This window comes from Lepisma saccharinum, chromosome 1, assembly GCF_977018435.1.
Source record: "Lepisma saccharinum chromosome 1, izLepSacc3.1, whole genome shotgun sequence".
Taxonomy (NCBI): Eukaryota; Metazoa; Arthropoda; class Insecta; order Zygentoma; family Lepismatidae; genus Lepisma; species Lepisma saccharinum.
Genome location: NC_139229.1, coordinates 138,681,410 through 138,698,100, shown reverse-complemented (window position 1 = coordinate 138,698,100; position 16,691 = coordinate 138,681,410). Strand labels below are relative to the sequence as shown.

At 38.0% G+C, this 16,691-nt stretch overlaps 1 protein-coding gene across 1 annotated transcript in view; it reads left to right on the top strand.

Moving 5' to 3' along the window:
* The window catches only part of Arp8 (Actin-related protein 8), a 104,998-nt gene extending 93,114 nt beyond the window's left edge, over window positions 1–11,884 (top strand). The window contains exon 12 of the mRNA XM_083139051.1: window positions 9,574–11,884. Within this exon, the coding sequence (XP_082995177.1) occupies window positions 9,574–9,746 (173 nt within the window). The 3' untranslated portion in view covers window positions 9,747–11,884. The remainder of the gene's footprint in view (window positions 1–9,573) is intronic.
* The last annotated feature ends 4,807 nt before the right edge of the window (window positions 11,885–16,691 follow it).

The window sequence follows — 16,691 nt, the reverse complement described above, 5'->3', positions numbered from 1 at the left end:
TTATGTCTTATTATAGAAGTTATTGTTGATTTCAGACAAGTCCCATTTTTCAAATGAAATAAACAAAATTTGACCTTTTGGACAATTTGTAGGAAATGCAAGACAAAGTAATGACAACTGAAGATTTGTTTTGGTTTTGCTTTGAGTTGGTGTTTTAAGTCCAGTTTATGCACGGTAAGGCTAATCGAGACTGGACCTACATTTTAAAGTGGGATCCGAACCACTATGTGCCTCCAAACTGAAGATTTGTATCTTTGAGCTGTGCAAAATGTTTCACTTCTTTATTACCATTTGTGAGTGCACCAAGTGGATGTATTTTAACCTTTTGGATCCCAAGCATCTTGATCGAGATACCTAAAAGTAACCCTCACGGTCCCAAGCGTCTCAATCGAGACGCTGTGTCAAGGTCGTAGTTTTTACGTTATAACTTTTCTATTTTTATCTAGAATTTCGATTTTTTTTAATAGTGTTCCTAACACATGTATTTAACAGAAATGTTTCTTGCACCTTTTTTTTTTCTTCATGAAAATGGAGGTGAAAAGGCGGGAAATGGGATTTCTCTTTTGCGTCTCTTTTCAAGGAAAAATATAAATTTCAAACTTTTCAACAATTTTTTAAAATAATTTTTGGGTGTTTTCTCCCTTCCCCCTCCATATATACGCCAAATTTGCATAAATTTTGCATTTTGTGCATTTTGACATTTTTTTCGGGGGGAACTCCATTATTTTTAAGAAAAGTATTTTTGAGGGGATTTCCCCCCTTTCCCCCTCCATATGTACGCCGAATGTGCATAAGTTATATATCGTCTGAATCTGTGATTCATTCTGCGTACAACGGTATATCTTTCATATCTCTAGGGCATTTAGTTTCTGAGCTATAGTCATTTCAAGGTACCGCTGCATTTTGAAGCTTGAATCAGTGGCGTGCCCACCATTCCTTTTGGGGCTACAACTCAAGTTACATTGGTCATACGACAATGATGCAAATATTTTTCTGTTTCTTACATGCCAGCGATAATTTCTATGTGCATTTTGAACTTTTCATATCCTTTTTTTTGGGGGGGAGGGGCGAAACCCCATTTTTTTTAAAAAAAAAAGTATTTTCAGGGGATATCCTCCCTTTCCCCCTCCATATATACGCCGAATGTGCATAAATTATATATCGTCTGAATCTGTGATTCATTCTGCGTACAACGGTATATATTCATATCTCCAGGGCAAATAGTCTCTGAGCTAAAGTCATTTCAAGGTACCGCTGCATTTTGAAGCTTGAATCAGTGGCGTGCCGACCATTCCTTTTGGGATGTACAACTCAAGTTACATTGGTCATATGATAATAATGCAAATATTTTTCTGTTCCTTACATGTCAGCGATCATTTCCATGTGCATGTCGACACTGTCATGTACTTTTTTCGAGGGGGCGGGAGGGGGGCTAAACCCCATTTTTTAAAAAAAAATATTTTCAGGGGATTTCCCCCCTTTCCCCTCCATATATACGCCGAATTTGCATAAATTTCATATAGTCTGAATCTCTGGTTCATTCCGCGTACAGTGGTATATCACTCATCTCTCTAGGGCAATTAGTCTCCGATCTACACTCATTTAATTGAAACTCTGCATTTTGCTCAAAATCGGCTCGGGACCGTGAGGCTTACTTGTGAAAATGGCCTTGGGACTCAAAAGGTTAATTGGCAGACACCAACATGGAGATCCTATTGGTACTTCAAATAACCTATGACATGAAAATGAATGTAAGATTAGTTGTCTGGACTTGTTTGAGAAATCTTTGTGGGTATTTGTTTGCTGAAACTCTGTAATGTCAAGTTTTTATTGTTTCATGTCATAGGGAAAGTAATATAATAATAACCCATGGCTCTACAGCCCTGGAAGGTCCTTGTCATATCTCTCGCCTGCCTGCCTCCTTCCCACATTCCTAGCTAGAGCTGTGGAAATCTTCAACTGGTAATGGGGTGATGCAGGGTCTGCATGTCGAACCCTCAGCCATTATAGGAGATTTCCCAAACCGTGTTACGCTACTCACTTGTAGCTCCCTAATTTCCTCACAATGGTGTGTTGCCACTGGTCCTATACACAGGCTGAAAACCCAGAGACTGAAGCCAGGCAGACTCGAACTGATGCACTAGATATATATACACAGTGAACTCTTTTTAATTCAAACTCCAAGGGGCTACAAAAAAATTCGAATTAACCAGAATATAATAAAAAACACACCAATGAAATAACATTGTTTTAAACATAAAACTGCATTCAGACGCAAACAGACAACACCTTACCTTACAACTGCTATGTTTTATCCATATCTTCATCCAGGAACAGTACACTTATTGGAATATTCGCATCACGTGATTGTTTGAACCAGTGGCGGCTGGCATGATGGGTAGTGCCAACATGATCAAGAAATCAAAAAATTTTCGCTAGCATATGTCATAGAAATCTAATGAAAGAGGTAGTTTTAATGGAACTTTGTTTACTAAAATTGCAGACAAAAATTCAGAGTTCCTAAGATTGGTTTATTTTACTTCGCATTTGTACTACTTTTGGCTAATCGCGAAGATAAGGAATTAGTGAACACTCACAAAGAACACCGATGCACAAGCCGAGATTCGAACCTGCAATCCCTGGCATCGTAGCATGCTGTGCGGAGGTCGGCCAGTGTTTCTAGGAAATAAATGCGACTATTAAAATTTCGACGCCTGTTTCCTTTACCATTTTTTTGATATTTTTAAATAGAATTGATGTTTAAATCTGTCGTGGGACATCCAAGTTGTTTAACTTTTAATTTAATATCATATAGTACCTTGGAAAATTGTGTATGTAATAATGCTCTAATCTGACTCATCTTTACTAACTACCCTTCCTTTCACACACCATCGGACACTTTCACTTCACTAAAAAGAAAAACACTGAACAATTAGAGACACCGAGTCGATCACGGTATTCTCACCTTGCTTTGTTTATAATTTGCAACCCCAGCACGGCAGACGGTACATCAACAATCGGTGTTACTAACAACTGAATTATGATTATCTGCTAAATGAACTGTAGATCTACAATTTTTAGAATTCAATGCAAGAAATTGAATTATATCTCCAAGTGAAATTCTTATACTGATAGATTTTCCATGTGAGTTTTTACAAATATTAAAGTCAAAAATCCCCTGGTGATGCGAATTCCCTTTGATATTTAGGCAGTTATTTTGTACAGTAAATGTCTTCAATGTTGTCAACATCAGTTGCAACACATGAGTGTCTGTGTGCGTGTGAGCAAGGGATATATCTTTTCTTAAGGAATAAATCGATAACAAAAAAGTCTGGATGGCTCTTTAGATGCATCTATCTAAATGGTTATATAAATTTGGGGAAGATATTACGTTCATTCTTGCCAAGTATTCAGGAAAGTACCTTTCTCGCGAATTACTTCTCCAACGAGTATTACAAATCGGTCAGGATTAGTCACTTCTCTGCGAAGTTTGCAACTATGGCAACACAAAGCAAAAGCTCTCGCATCGTGCCACGACGCAAGCTGGCACGGCTGGTTGTCTTATGGCTGCCACTGGGCTACCACCCCACCTCCTCGCTCGTTAACTGCGGAGACTTTATCATGCCTCTGCGCATGCCTCTGTGCTCAGGCCAGACTATGCTGGCCCAGAGCAAGTAAGAGAACAGCTGGGGATGCGGCTAAGAAATCAAGGCGGCCGTAAGCTGGAACGCTTATGAGATTCGAATCTCCTCATTCGTAAATGTATTAATTTAACTATATTTTGGCAAAGCAAGTGCTATTTCTTTTTCTGAGAGTAGAGCCATGGCATGGCGGCTCTCCCCTTAGAGCCGCCATTGGTTTGAACCACTTTAAAACACACGTGTCAATATCGGGGAAGTCGCCACCTCTAACATGCTTTCTCTTTCGCACGTACTTCAACTTTCTTATCTAATGTTAAGCTACTGTATACACCACATTTTAATATTGCGACTCCACTAAAACACACAGACAAATGACCCCTTCTGTCCGGCTATCCGCTCCTCTCTCAACTTGTTTGTGAGAGGGTGAAGGTCACATTCCTACAAACAAAAGCTCTGGGGATTCCCGCTGCCCTCTCTTATCTGCCGTGGGCACATCTGTTAACTATAAAAACAACCTTTTCAAGAAAAAAAGGGGGACGAGTCATCTGTTGGAATTTCTTATGTAGCAACCACTTTGGTCTCTCTTGGAAAGATTTATGTTGAATTATTGGAAACCTGACTTCGAATTATCCAAATTTAACCTTCAAAATTCGAAATAAGTAGTCATTTTTAACATTGTTTTAGATAGGGGTTTCAAGGGAAATGTGAGTTTGTTCGAATTATCCAAGTTTGAATCAAAGAGAGCGCACTGTATGCACATAATTAGGCATTTGCAGTGTAAAGATCAATCTGGTAGGTAGGGATTATTAATATGTTTTTATGTGTGTATTTATGTGTTATTGCATGAATGACGTTAGATTCTCCTATGCTTAGCTACCCAGTTGGGGGAGCTGTAGTTTGAAATGAAACTGGAAAATATCTGACCTGCAAAGGGGGAATTTAACTAACAAACACCCCCAGTATAAAAACGTTGGTGTAACGTACCCAAAACACAGTTTTTCCCTAGATTGACGAGGGCATCTGCTATACATTGGATATACCTTTCTCATTTCTTCAAGAGTTTAGACCACTTATGGTGGCTAGACTGATTAATATAAAAATAGATGTAGCATTTCGTGCAAACGAACCCCTGTTTGAAATTCCATTGTTTTCCTCACTAGAACAGTTTTGCATATGTTCCAAGAATGCATCATAATGCCTAGTGGGCAAAAGTGCAAACAATGCAACATAAGGAAATGCAAATAAAACATCCCTACTATTTCAGCTAGAAGGTGACATTGGTGATCATAATATAATCAAGTTGAGGGTAAGCCTGCAAAGATAATAGTGCTAACTCTGTGTTAATGCACATTTGTTATTTTTAATGCATATGAACAATGCACCTGTGGAAATGATCTGTAAATATTAAGAAGACAAACCCTATATATATAATCACCTCCGAGATAATGCTTTTACAATAAATTAACTCCCTAAGCAAAATACTGCCAGTTCACAAGCTATACATTCATGTTTTGTTTGTGTGCTGTATTCAAGGAACGTATGTACAGGTTGAAATGATGTATGTGTGACCCTCGTTCTGAATTTGCAGCTTTACTGTTAATCTGCTCTTGAGGCACTCAGTGTAAGGTATAAAAGGAGAGATAGATGGTAGAGGGAAGTAACCAGGGTCGGAAATAAGAAGGGAAGCATTGGGCACTAGATACAGCAGGGGTTTTTTTTTTTTTTTTTTTTTTTTTTTTTTTTTTTTTTTTATTACTTTGACTGTCCTTATGATGAAATCAGTTTTTTATACTCTGTTTCCATTTGTGTTTTTGTTTTATGTCCACTTCATGCACAGTGAAGCTAATTGGGACTGGACTAACAGTTTAAAGTGGTATCTGAACCACTATGTTGCCTCCATCTGGTATTGAACCTGGAACACCTTGATTACAGGGCAATGTTACCGCTACCCTATCGGGGAGGCCCAGAGGTTTATATGTATATTTAAGGGAGGTTTCAGCCCAAAGCAACTGGTGACAAGAGACACCAAAGAGAGAAGTAACGCAGGTCTCTTCAGTCTATAAGCAAGCATTCACTGTGCATGTGTGAACAACAGACGAAGGCAACACGATGTACAGTATGAGAGAATGGCTCAGTCTGAGTGACATGCGTGCGGCAGCTTGTGCTGTTGCTTCAGTTCGAAAAGTTGAATTGATTACAGAAGGTTCACTTCCATGCAACACATGTCACCTGTCATGTGTTGCCTGTTGCTTAAGTCTTAAAGTTCTATAAGAGAACTGTGAAAAAGGAAGAAAAAATTATTTACAGTTCTAGTACTCCCGCAAATGAAAATTACATTCAGTGATCAATGATCTTGTAAATATTGTAAGTAATATTAGATTATGTGCAATAATATAAAGTCAAGTCAATGGAAGTGAGCCAACCTTCTGCTGGAGCAAATGCTTTTGTCCTTTCACGTGGCATTTGCTGGGCAGGCTGTGCTTTCTTCTGCACATGGTCACGCGGCCAAGCACAGTGGCTCTGGAGTTGGTGCATGTTAAACACCTGTCCGTCATGCAATGGAGACTCCAAAAGAGGAACAGTGTGACATTATCAGCCTCGTTCAAAATGAGGCAAGTGTCTCAATGCTAGGGTGACCAGATACATACATTCAAAAAAGAGGACAGAGCACGGCGAAAAAGGAGGACAAAGTCATAGAAAAAGAGAACAATGCAAAAAATTGCAACATATTTGCTATTGCTCATAATTTAAGCAATATAAAAAAATCTTACCAACATTTTGCTCACAGATTCTTTTCAGGTGATCTCTTTCAATAACCTCCTCTTACCTTTAAGCAGTGAAAGCAAACTCATAATCAGCTATTTAACAAACGACAAAGAATATGTAACAAAGATTTGTTTTAACTTATTTCCAAAAACCGAATTAAAATTTTAGGTAGTTTAGATTGGGTAGAGAAATATCATTTTAATGCCACGAACATTTCTAGCATTCTTTCAACAGCAAGGGAAAGTGACAGCCACTTTACTCTTTACCTCATATTCGTTTCTGGATATTTTCTTGCAAGATCTTTGTTGAATTTACACTTTCGCTTCATTATTTCATAAAAGTAAATATTATTTAATAATCAAAACTCTCACTACGCGTTTTCCTATGTATAACTCAAAAAGAAACTGACCGACCTTCGTTGTTGTAGTGGTTAGCACACTGCATCACAACACCAGTGGTTCCGGATTCGAATCCCAGCCTGGGCATGGATGTTCTTTGTGAGTGTCCCTTCATCAATATCATCATATCATCGGTCATACCCATCTTCTTGATAGCCAAAAGTGGCAGAAAAGTGAAGTAAAATAAACCAAATCAATCAATCAAGAAGGAACTGCACAGACTACATATGTTCCAGCAGTCTCAGAGAGCGAAGGAACGAGTTAGAACTTAGAATAATAGTAATGACTAGGGTGTGGGATTTTGCCTATTTGCCTCTTTAATTCCTTTGTAGCAAAACATAGGCTTTAATGTTTCAAGTTCGTTTCAGTGCATTTCTAGTCCAAAAAGGAATTTTTATAGTGGCTATAAATGCCTATTTTGAGGGTTAGTGCCTATTTTGCTTAATCGGCCAAGAAAAATGGCTATTCTGCAATTTTTGCATTCTTCAGCTTATTTTACGTGCCTTTGGCTTTCCCTACATTGAAGAAGGCTTTGTTGATGTTGTACTTACTGATATCTGGTATTCGCCAGATTTGTGGGTCACAATTGGAACATTGATGAAAATATTTATTTTTTGTTACAATGGTACAAATTGTTTTATCATGATTTGTTCAAATTCGCATAGTCGTTAGCACAAGCTCTTTTTGTGAGAACAAATTAACTGACGATTCCCAGCAAATGTGAATTTCGATCTAAAGAGTATTAATAGTTTGTTAATCGTTAGCGCACTTTTATGTATAAACTGAAGTGCTAATACAGTTATACTAACTGTGCATTGTAAGAAGAAAATTGAAATAAGTTCACATTCATTGCCTATTTTAATGTCTTTTTTTAATTTTAGGTTGCTTTTTAATGCCTTTTTAAGTGCCTATTTTCATCATTTTGGTGCCTATTTGAGAGGTTTTTAGTGCCTATAAATCCGCACCCTACTCAGGCCCGTAGCCAGGCAGGGGCCAGGGGGGCTCAGCCCCTCCTGGAACTTTCGTCAGCCTCCTTAATATTAGGTAATACTATTTTGTATAATTTGTTTACAGTGAAGAGTGAAAATGCAGACAGCACATGTTATTTTGCTCACAACTTTGATGAAGAATAAATTCACATAACATGAACAGCAGCTATTACATTCTTTATCTGTACTTTCGCTGCACCTGTTGCGACCTCCCGTTAATACAAAAATCTGTGACTTTGTTGATGTCATCATGCAAATTCCCTCCGCATCTGTGTCAAAGGTCAACAGATCCCACGTTTTGGGAACGAAGGGGAGTTTCATTGCTTCGGCGGGGGTGGAATGTACTGTAGGTACTATAATTGAATATTGTGCATTTTTTTCTTATGTGATATAAATATCTGTATCATCAGAAGTAGTATGAAGTGTGTATGTAGTAAGGGGTGATTTCAGTAGCAGTGAATTAACACTTCAAGAGTTCAAGTGATGTTTTAAAAGATTGAAAAAATGTAGTTTTTGTATATTTCTAAAATTTATGTAACTTAATGACCCCCCCCACACACACACACACACATATACATAACTTACCTTCATTTAACACTTAAACTTTTGAAAAATGGACTTGGTTTTCAAAGCCCCCCCCCCCCCGATAAATCATGAGCCCCCCCCCCCATGTACACACTGATATTCTTTACATTTCACTTTGTAGATAATCCTTTCCTCTTCCTCTTCTCTGTTTTCCTTTTTCTTGTTTGCATTCTTCGCTATTCTTAAGATGCTTCTCCCTCCCTTCCTGTAAGTTTCAATGCCTGCTTTCCTAAGCACTTTGCATATCTTTCCTGTGGTCTTCCCCGTACTCCTTATTCCAAACCTCCTCTCTTTTTCTTTCTCTTCCAATTCTCCCCTGCCACTTTTCTTCCTTCTTCTGTTTATGTCCAGTCTATCCTCCTTCTCATAGCCATTCTTTTCCAGCTGTTTCCATAGGCTACTTATTTTGCCTTCTTTGTCACATTCTTTCGTGCATATTTTCTTGATTCTGTCCTCCATATTCTTTATAAAATTTCTTTTTGTCACCTCACTTACATCACTTCTTTTGTGGCAGAATACCCCTGCTGCACACTTCTTCTGATGCCAAGCGGTTTCAATTTCTTGTCCTCTCTTCCTTTTCATCAATATATCTAGGTAGCTTATCTTGTATTTTTTTGGCAAATATGTCGAGCTGCCTCTTCGTTCCCTTCCATATGCCAAAACAATCATCCACATATCTGCAAAACAGAATTATTTTGTCACCTCCTTTTTCTATACTTTCTTTTCCCATTCATTCATAACCAATTCAGCCAATGTTGGGCTTAGGCTAGAACCTATATTCAGTCCTTCACTCATTAACATTATTTTATCCCCCATTATACTGTTATGTTTAGTTTATGTTTTATAATAAAATAAATTTCTGCCTTGATCAGCATATTGAGTTTTTCATACCATGGAAAGGCTTAATGGTGTTCTAATTCTGTATGTGTAAGATTTTCTTTTTGTACCATATGAGAGTAAATATAATTATTTTCCCGTATAAAACGTCACCTTGGCTCACTTTCATCACTCACCCTTATACATTGACAAAGCCATTGTGTTTTGGAAGTAAAAAAAAAAGCAGGCAAAATAATGGGTCAGAAGATTCATATTTTGTGCAACATTTTATTGTTGAAACATAGTAACTTGTTGTGTACAAAGATGGTATAATTCAGTTGGAACAATTTAAATAAAATTGGTATGTTCTGTTCACAGAACAACTGGACATAATTACATGTCCAAAGGACATGGACCCACAAATAACTGCATGGAAAGGAGCAGCCATCATGTCCTGTTTAGAATCTGCGCAGGAGCTGTGGATAAGACCAAAGGAGTGGACAAAGATTGGAATGAAATTGCTGAGGGAGCGGGCTCCTTTCATGTGGTAGTTGGGTGTGTTTGATATAGACTTACTGAGAAAGGATTGAGTTTCATCCGTACTGGTGAACTGTTTGAGTAGTAGTTTAGATCTTCGATGTGTGTTCTAAAGAAATCAAACCTTGAAGTTGTTCAGATGGTCTTAACGTGAATTGTTTGTGCCTTTGGACATTATGGAAGGCATGGGTACTTTATTTCTGTGTTGTATAAGGAGTGACATAGAGTAACATATCACTTGAAAACAAATCTTATTACTTTTAAAAAATGTAACTTTCATACGAGAATGACACAACATGCTGCGCATGTCACTAGAGTCACTCGGACCAGACTGTTTCTTTTTACAAGTTTCACTTCAGTCTGGTCCTTGCTTGCTACCACACTTTAAGGCGAATGGCTTGACAGGTTGTCAGGCATGTATATATGTATATTTTGTGTGAATTTTCACAATGAAGTGACAAGCAGCATGTGGCACCATGTAAGGATTTCACACACATCATATCGAAATTCATAGCACAAGCATGGTTGATTTCTCTTCTTATGCAAATGTATATGATAATTCCATGTAATGAATCAATCATCAATCAACAGCCTTCTGTGACTGGTGACAGTCAGTCATCAAAATTGATACACAAATAAAGTTTTTTTTTTTTTTTTTGGAAGTTATATGTAACTATTATACATTTGTGTAAAAGGAGAAAATCATATTCACAATTTGAAACATTATACTTGTTTATGAATTTTTATATTAATCTATAGCTCATTGGAATAAAGCTTGCACATGCATGGCTGAGATATGTTGCATGCTAAAGATAAAACAACCTAGTCCAAGTGGCATGTGCAGGGTGTCATGTGATTTGTCTCCAAGTAACATCCCTTCATGTTGCATGTCACTTGTGAATTCTCGGTGGAATCTCCAAAGTGAAGCATTCAGAGTGTCATGTCATGCCAGTGTGAAAGCTTATATTTTTTCTTAACGTGTGTTTGTAAGTGATGTCATTCAGATGTCAGGTGGCATGTCATTTGTTACTTAACTGTGGAATTTTTCTATGAAAAGTTTGATGACAAGCCTTGGCTCTCAAGAAACCTGTCTTGCCACAGAGTTGGAAATTTTTTATACATATGAATACTACACTTCATTAACACCAAAATAGTAGCAACAAATATTATTGATTGTATTGATTCTGCAATACAAAGAATGCAAATGTTGAGGTTAATCAACCATTTTGTTTATTCTGCATGATAATTCTGTACTTCAGAATTTAGTCCTGGTGGAATTTCGAAAATGAGAAAATCAAATATGTTATTGTCAATTCTAAGGCAGGTGTGCAAAGGGTGTTAAGTGAAGGAAGACAAAAATTGACTTGCCTGATTTACACCTCTTGAAATAAGTGTGAAATTAATTTCTGTGATTTACAATTTAGAGCAACTCCCTTGCACTTTAGGAGACTAGCATGCTTTGCATGGTGACTGCTTCCTGTCTGTTCACTGCACCTCAAGGTCAGAAGCATGACAGCAGGAGTTGAAGAGGTGCTTGAATTAAGAAGGGAGAGGAAAAATATTAACCAACTTTAGGGAAGGCAGTCTACTTTATACAGAATGATTACAATGCCACACTGCACTGTTATCCATGAGCCAGATGACAAGAGAACTGGGAAAAAGGCCTGCCAAACCCCTACAGTACCATTCCCAGCTCTGCAGTAGACACGTGCATACAAGTGCTCTTTCACAAGTACGGCAGGTTGACCAGGCATGACTTACAATCTTAAATGCGAGTAAGGAGAGAAGAAAGTATTTTTAATACTTAATACCCTTAGTGTGCACCACCTGAGAATTGTTAGACACCAATTGAGAATATTACATTAGGTCAAGAAGAAATATGTAACCTTACACAATATAGAAATATTGCAATTGTTAAGAACTTTTGTGTTCTGTACTATTACATTTAAGAAGAGATATAGTCAGTAGGACAGGAGAAACTAACTAAAATATTGATCATCTCACAAAGACTTGGCTCAGTTTAAGTGCAAGGTGTGCAATGTACATTGAGTGTGGATAATTTGTAAAACGTTTATCGTCATTTTATTATTATTTGTAAATATGTGTAAATATATTTTTATATGTGCAAAGGAACTATTTTAAAAGTTACAGTGGAACCTCTTTTTTAGTTTTTTTTTAGGGGAGGAGCATAAAATTGGGGTTCCACTGTATTTATTGTCATTGTAGTTTAGTATACACCAAACTATGCTTTTCAGACAAAAAAAAGAAGAGGATGCACTAAACTTTTTCAGAATGATCTGTGTTATCACTATCTTCTGAACAATATTTTTTTAAAAAAATTAAATTTATCTGTAGGGTGATTAAATACTCGCAATGCACAAAAATGCAAAATGTAAATAAATGTTGTTTTTTTTGTTTTTTTTAAAGTGGTAGCAAAGGAAAAGCTCTTCATAAATTATTTGGAAACAGTCTCCCTGACACATAAATACGTACTTTCATAATCACTATTAGCAGAAGTAATGGAGGGAAAATTATGCTCAGCAATAAATAATTAGAAAGCATTTTTTTGTGCTACATTTATGTGAAATAGTATAGAAAATTACATGAAAGTATTATTTCCTGTGCTGCATTCTTCTTTATTTTTTTATATTGTATTTATCTAATACGTCCCGCAACGTGGCCGTGCAGTCTAAGGGGTCATGCTTTGGGCACCTGCTATGGAACGCATGCAGGTTCGAGTTTCTTGGGAGAAGCGTATCAACTTTTCTCCTGAGATTTCAGCCTGTGTTCGGGACCGGTAGCCACCCACTATCGTGAGGAAATTGGGAAGCTACGAATGAGTAGCATAACCTGGTCATGGAATACTACAACAAGAAGTGGGGGTTTTGCTGTGCTGACCACACGTCACCTCTTAATTGTTTGGATGATCTCCCTCCTTGGGTGTGCGAGTGAGTAGGATGAGGTGGGAGTGAGGCCTTGCCCTCAAGAAGCTTTTGCACCATGGTTTTTGTTATTTATCTAATATATATAATGCCACAAGGGCTAAGTAAATAGTAAGAAAAGGAAAGAGGAAACACTCACCAGACACTAGAAAAACTCAAATTTTTGCAACCGTGAACTGCATCAACAGAAGTAGACAGTGAGCTGTGTATATATAACTGGAATGGTCACTGCAAAGCTGATTGGCCACATAAGGTTAAGTGGGGTTAGTTCCTCCTGGGAGGAAGGGAAGATAACATGGTGGTCCCCTAAAGTAGCATGCATATTCTCACCATTTTGCTTTGCTGTAGAACAAAAATAAATATTATTTAGCCATATTTATGCATTCAGTGCAGTAAATGAATGTGTTCTTAAGTGTTTTCTTCACTACATTAATAGTTGTAATATGTTGTATCGAAGATTTCAGACCTATGCGACGTGCCACTTGGGAACGAGCCAATCAGTAGCAAACTTTCACACCTTAGCGGCATGACAAGTCAAAGAAGTCTGCATTCAATTAGTGAGACCTTCAAAAGATTTCATGTCGGGAATAATTCCATAAAAGATGAATTTTGGTCAGTTGTTAGAACACTACCAGAAGCGCAAGATCCCAAAAGTCTCCATTCCTCCCCGCGGTGCTTCTCCCCCAGCACCCCCTCCCCTTCCCAAACATCAATTTTGCGGACTCTCAGTTATAGACTTATATCGCCATAACCAATGGTCATAGGCAGGTTATCTTCTATTGGTCTTAATGCTCATTAGATGAGCTACAAGAAAGGTACTGTTTAATTTTTCGATAATGTCGTTGGTTTTGCCGCAATTTAATTAGTAATTTTTAAAAAGTGAAATTTTCTAGTACTTTTTACAGAGAAAACTAAAAACTCGTTTGAATAAGTTTCCAAATTCAAGTATTATAGTAGGGTGACTTTTCCGAGAAAATGTTTCTAGAAATGAACGTCGTAGGAACGTCACCACCACAAGCGGCAACACTATTTTTCTGAAGGAGGTCATCAAGGAGAGCTAAAAGATGTGATGTTGCCAACTTTGCAACCTGGGACGGTGGCCGCCATATTGGATTCAAAATGGCGGAAAGTCAAATATACTTATCTTACTATGTCTCACGATAGAAACGTTACTATGCTACACAGATTTACAAAACTGGTGCCATTCGAAAAAGAAAGCTTCAAACGAAGTATAAAATTACCATCAAACTAAGTTTCTTGTAATCTCTTGAATATAGAGACCAAGAAACTCTGAAACATACATATTTTCCTCTCTCTCAAAATTATATTCTGTTTCATAACATGATAAATATCAATCAGATCGAAAATATGGTTATGATATAAAGTAAAGTACAGTTTCTCATGATTATTTTGAAAGTTGATTGAGGATATTATCTTTGTTATATGAATCAAAACACATTTATTGGCATTGTATTAGGTGCATCCAGAAAGTAAGTTTCCGTGCACAAAAAGGAAACATTATTTCATTCAATGATTTATTGCCACAGATACAGCACTTGTCCAAGTGGAGGGGCGATAGTTCACAAATTTGTTCTATTGATTTGCTTTATTTTACTTCGCCTTTTGTGCTACATTTAGCTAATTTGCAAAGAGGGGATGAGTGATATGATGAAATTGATGAATAGACACTCACAAACATCCATGCCCAGGTTGGGATTCGAACCCGGGACCCCTTGCATCGTAGCGCGATGTGCTAACCACTCTGCTACGGGGGCCGGCACAAATTTGCTCTTCTAGTTATGTGAGTTTAAATGATGAATTTCGTACAACAGCCAACGTGATAAGAAATTGATACGTTCGTGTTTACCGAATATCATGTTTTACACGTTTGCACATATTATAATAAATTAATAATTATTTAACAGTAATACGAAGAAGAAATAGAATTCTAAGAGATTTAGTCGTTTAACAGAGGGGAAAATTCAGAAGAAAGGATATTAATTTTTACACAACTTGATAAGCACAATGACGAAAATTTACGTGCATGGATCGTGAAAATTTCTAGTAAAATAGTTACACAGAAAAATGCCTTCCACAGTCCTGTCCAACATGACTAATTGATATGTGAAATAGGGCACCAAAATAAATATCTCACTGGATAGGTGATAGCTGCGTTACCAGAAGCTCTACAGTAAAAACTTCGAACTTACCAGAAATCTTCTTCAGACATTCTTGTAATTAATGCTTTTTTCCTTCAACGCGAAATTTGCGAGTGAACTCACGGCCTCCCTTCTTTGACACTTGTTCTAGATTCAAATTCGGCCTAGGTTTTTTTATCCAGACTTCTGGTAGAAAAACTTCGCACCAACAATTTCTCCACACTGTTCATCGCGACAGCGACAAACGCACTACTACAGCACACAAATACCGAAAAAGCTTCACTTTTCCATGGAAAACTAAGAAACAACAAGTGTCAATACTATCGTCTTCCCATCCGGTCGTTTTATTGCTTCGGGGTTGCCAGACAATTTTGCCAAATTTTAAGAAATTTTTAGTTCACAGGTTCCTGTAGCGGCTCTTGGTGAGTTTAGATGACGAGTTTCTAATTTATTTAATGTCCGTTTTGTCACATTATCAGGAATTTTTTCGAACGTGCTAATCAAAACATCTAATTAAATCTACATGATGTACTCCACATCATTGTAATCCAAATGTACTTTTCACTAAACTCAGAAAAAATACAACGCATATATATGATAATTTTGCATGTAACAAGAATCTATAGCCGACTTCCGTGGCAAGCATACTGCATTACAAAACCACAGCTCCTGGGTTCGAATCCCAGCATGGGTATGTGTGTTCTTTGTGAGTGCTCTTCCATCAATTTCATTATATCATCACTCATCCTCATCGTCGTGATTACTGAAAAGTAGCAGAAAGCAACGGTAAATAACAAAAATCAAGCAAGAGTCTGTACATTTTCAGTTACCGATATTTTCTTTCCTCATTGGAAATTGGGTTATTTATTGCTCTACTCTTATGTCATAAGAGAATAAGATTATGGAATACAGAATAATTTTTTTCAACGGTTGGTAATTTTCTTTGTTATGTTAACTTCATTGCTTCTGGCAACTCTTCATTGTTTACCGTTCTCCGGAGAGAGGGCCAGTTTCGCCTAGGGGGTGGGTTTCGGATGACAAACCCTCCGTCCTCCCAGCCACAGATCCCGCGCGTGTTATTCAGCCAGTTCCCTCGCCTCTTACCCCTCGCGGCCGCGCCTGAGAATGCTCTACGTCTCGTAAAGTGGGAGGACGGCGCCCCGCCACATTTCTCTCGAAGTTCCGTATTTCCCCGCACGATGGCGTACAAACTTCGCAATTGTCGCGGAAGAATGAATACAGAACCGACTAACCAACGATCTATAAGCAATGGAATATTTGCAATTCAGACAATGTAAAAGCTAATATATAAATGTTAATGTAATGTTTGTTCACTTATGGTTACACACGGCAGTGCGGCGTCCGTATCATCCTTATGAGCGGCCGCCCCTGATCAACATAATTCCCGCTGGAATTCGGGCACTTGTCATAGCGTGGGACCAACTTCTGTATACCCGAGTTGTAGAAGTCCGCTGCCTGGGCACCGAACCACTGTGTGACAACCATCTGAACCTTTTCGCCGCTGTGAAAATGTTGACCGGACAGGAACTTTTTCAGGTGCAAGAACAGGTGGTAATCACTGGGAGCGAGATCCGGGCTGTACGATGGATGATCGAACACTTCCTAACTGAACCTGTCCAGAAGGGCTGCAGTGCACCTAACCATATGCGGCTTTGCATTGTCGTGCACCAAAATCACCCTGGCACTGAGCTTACTGCGTCGCTTATTCTGAATGGCTCGTCGCAATTTCCCCAGTGTTTCACAGTAACGGATAGTGTTCACAGTCTCACCTCTGGGTAGAAACTCTATGAGCAAAATGCCTTGTCTGTCCCAGAGCACCATGCACATAATTTTTTGC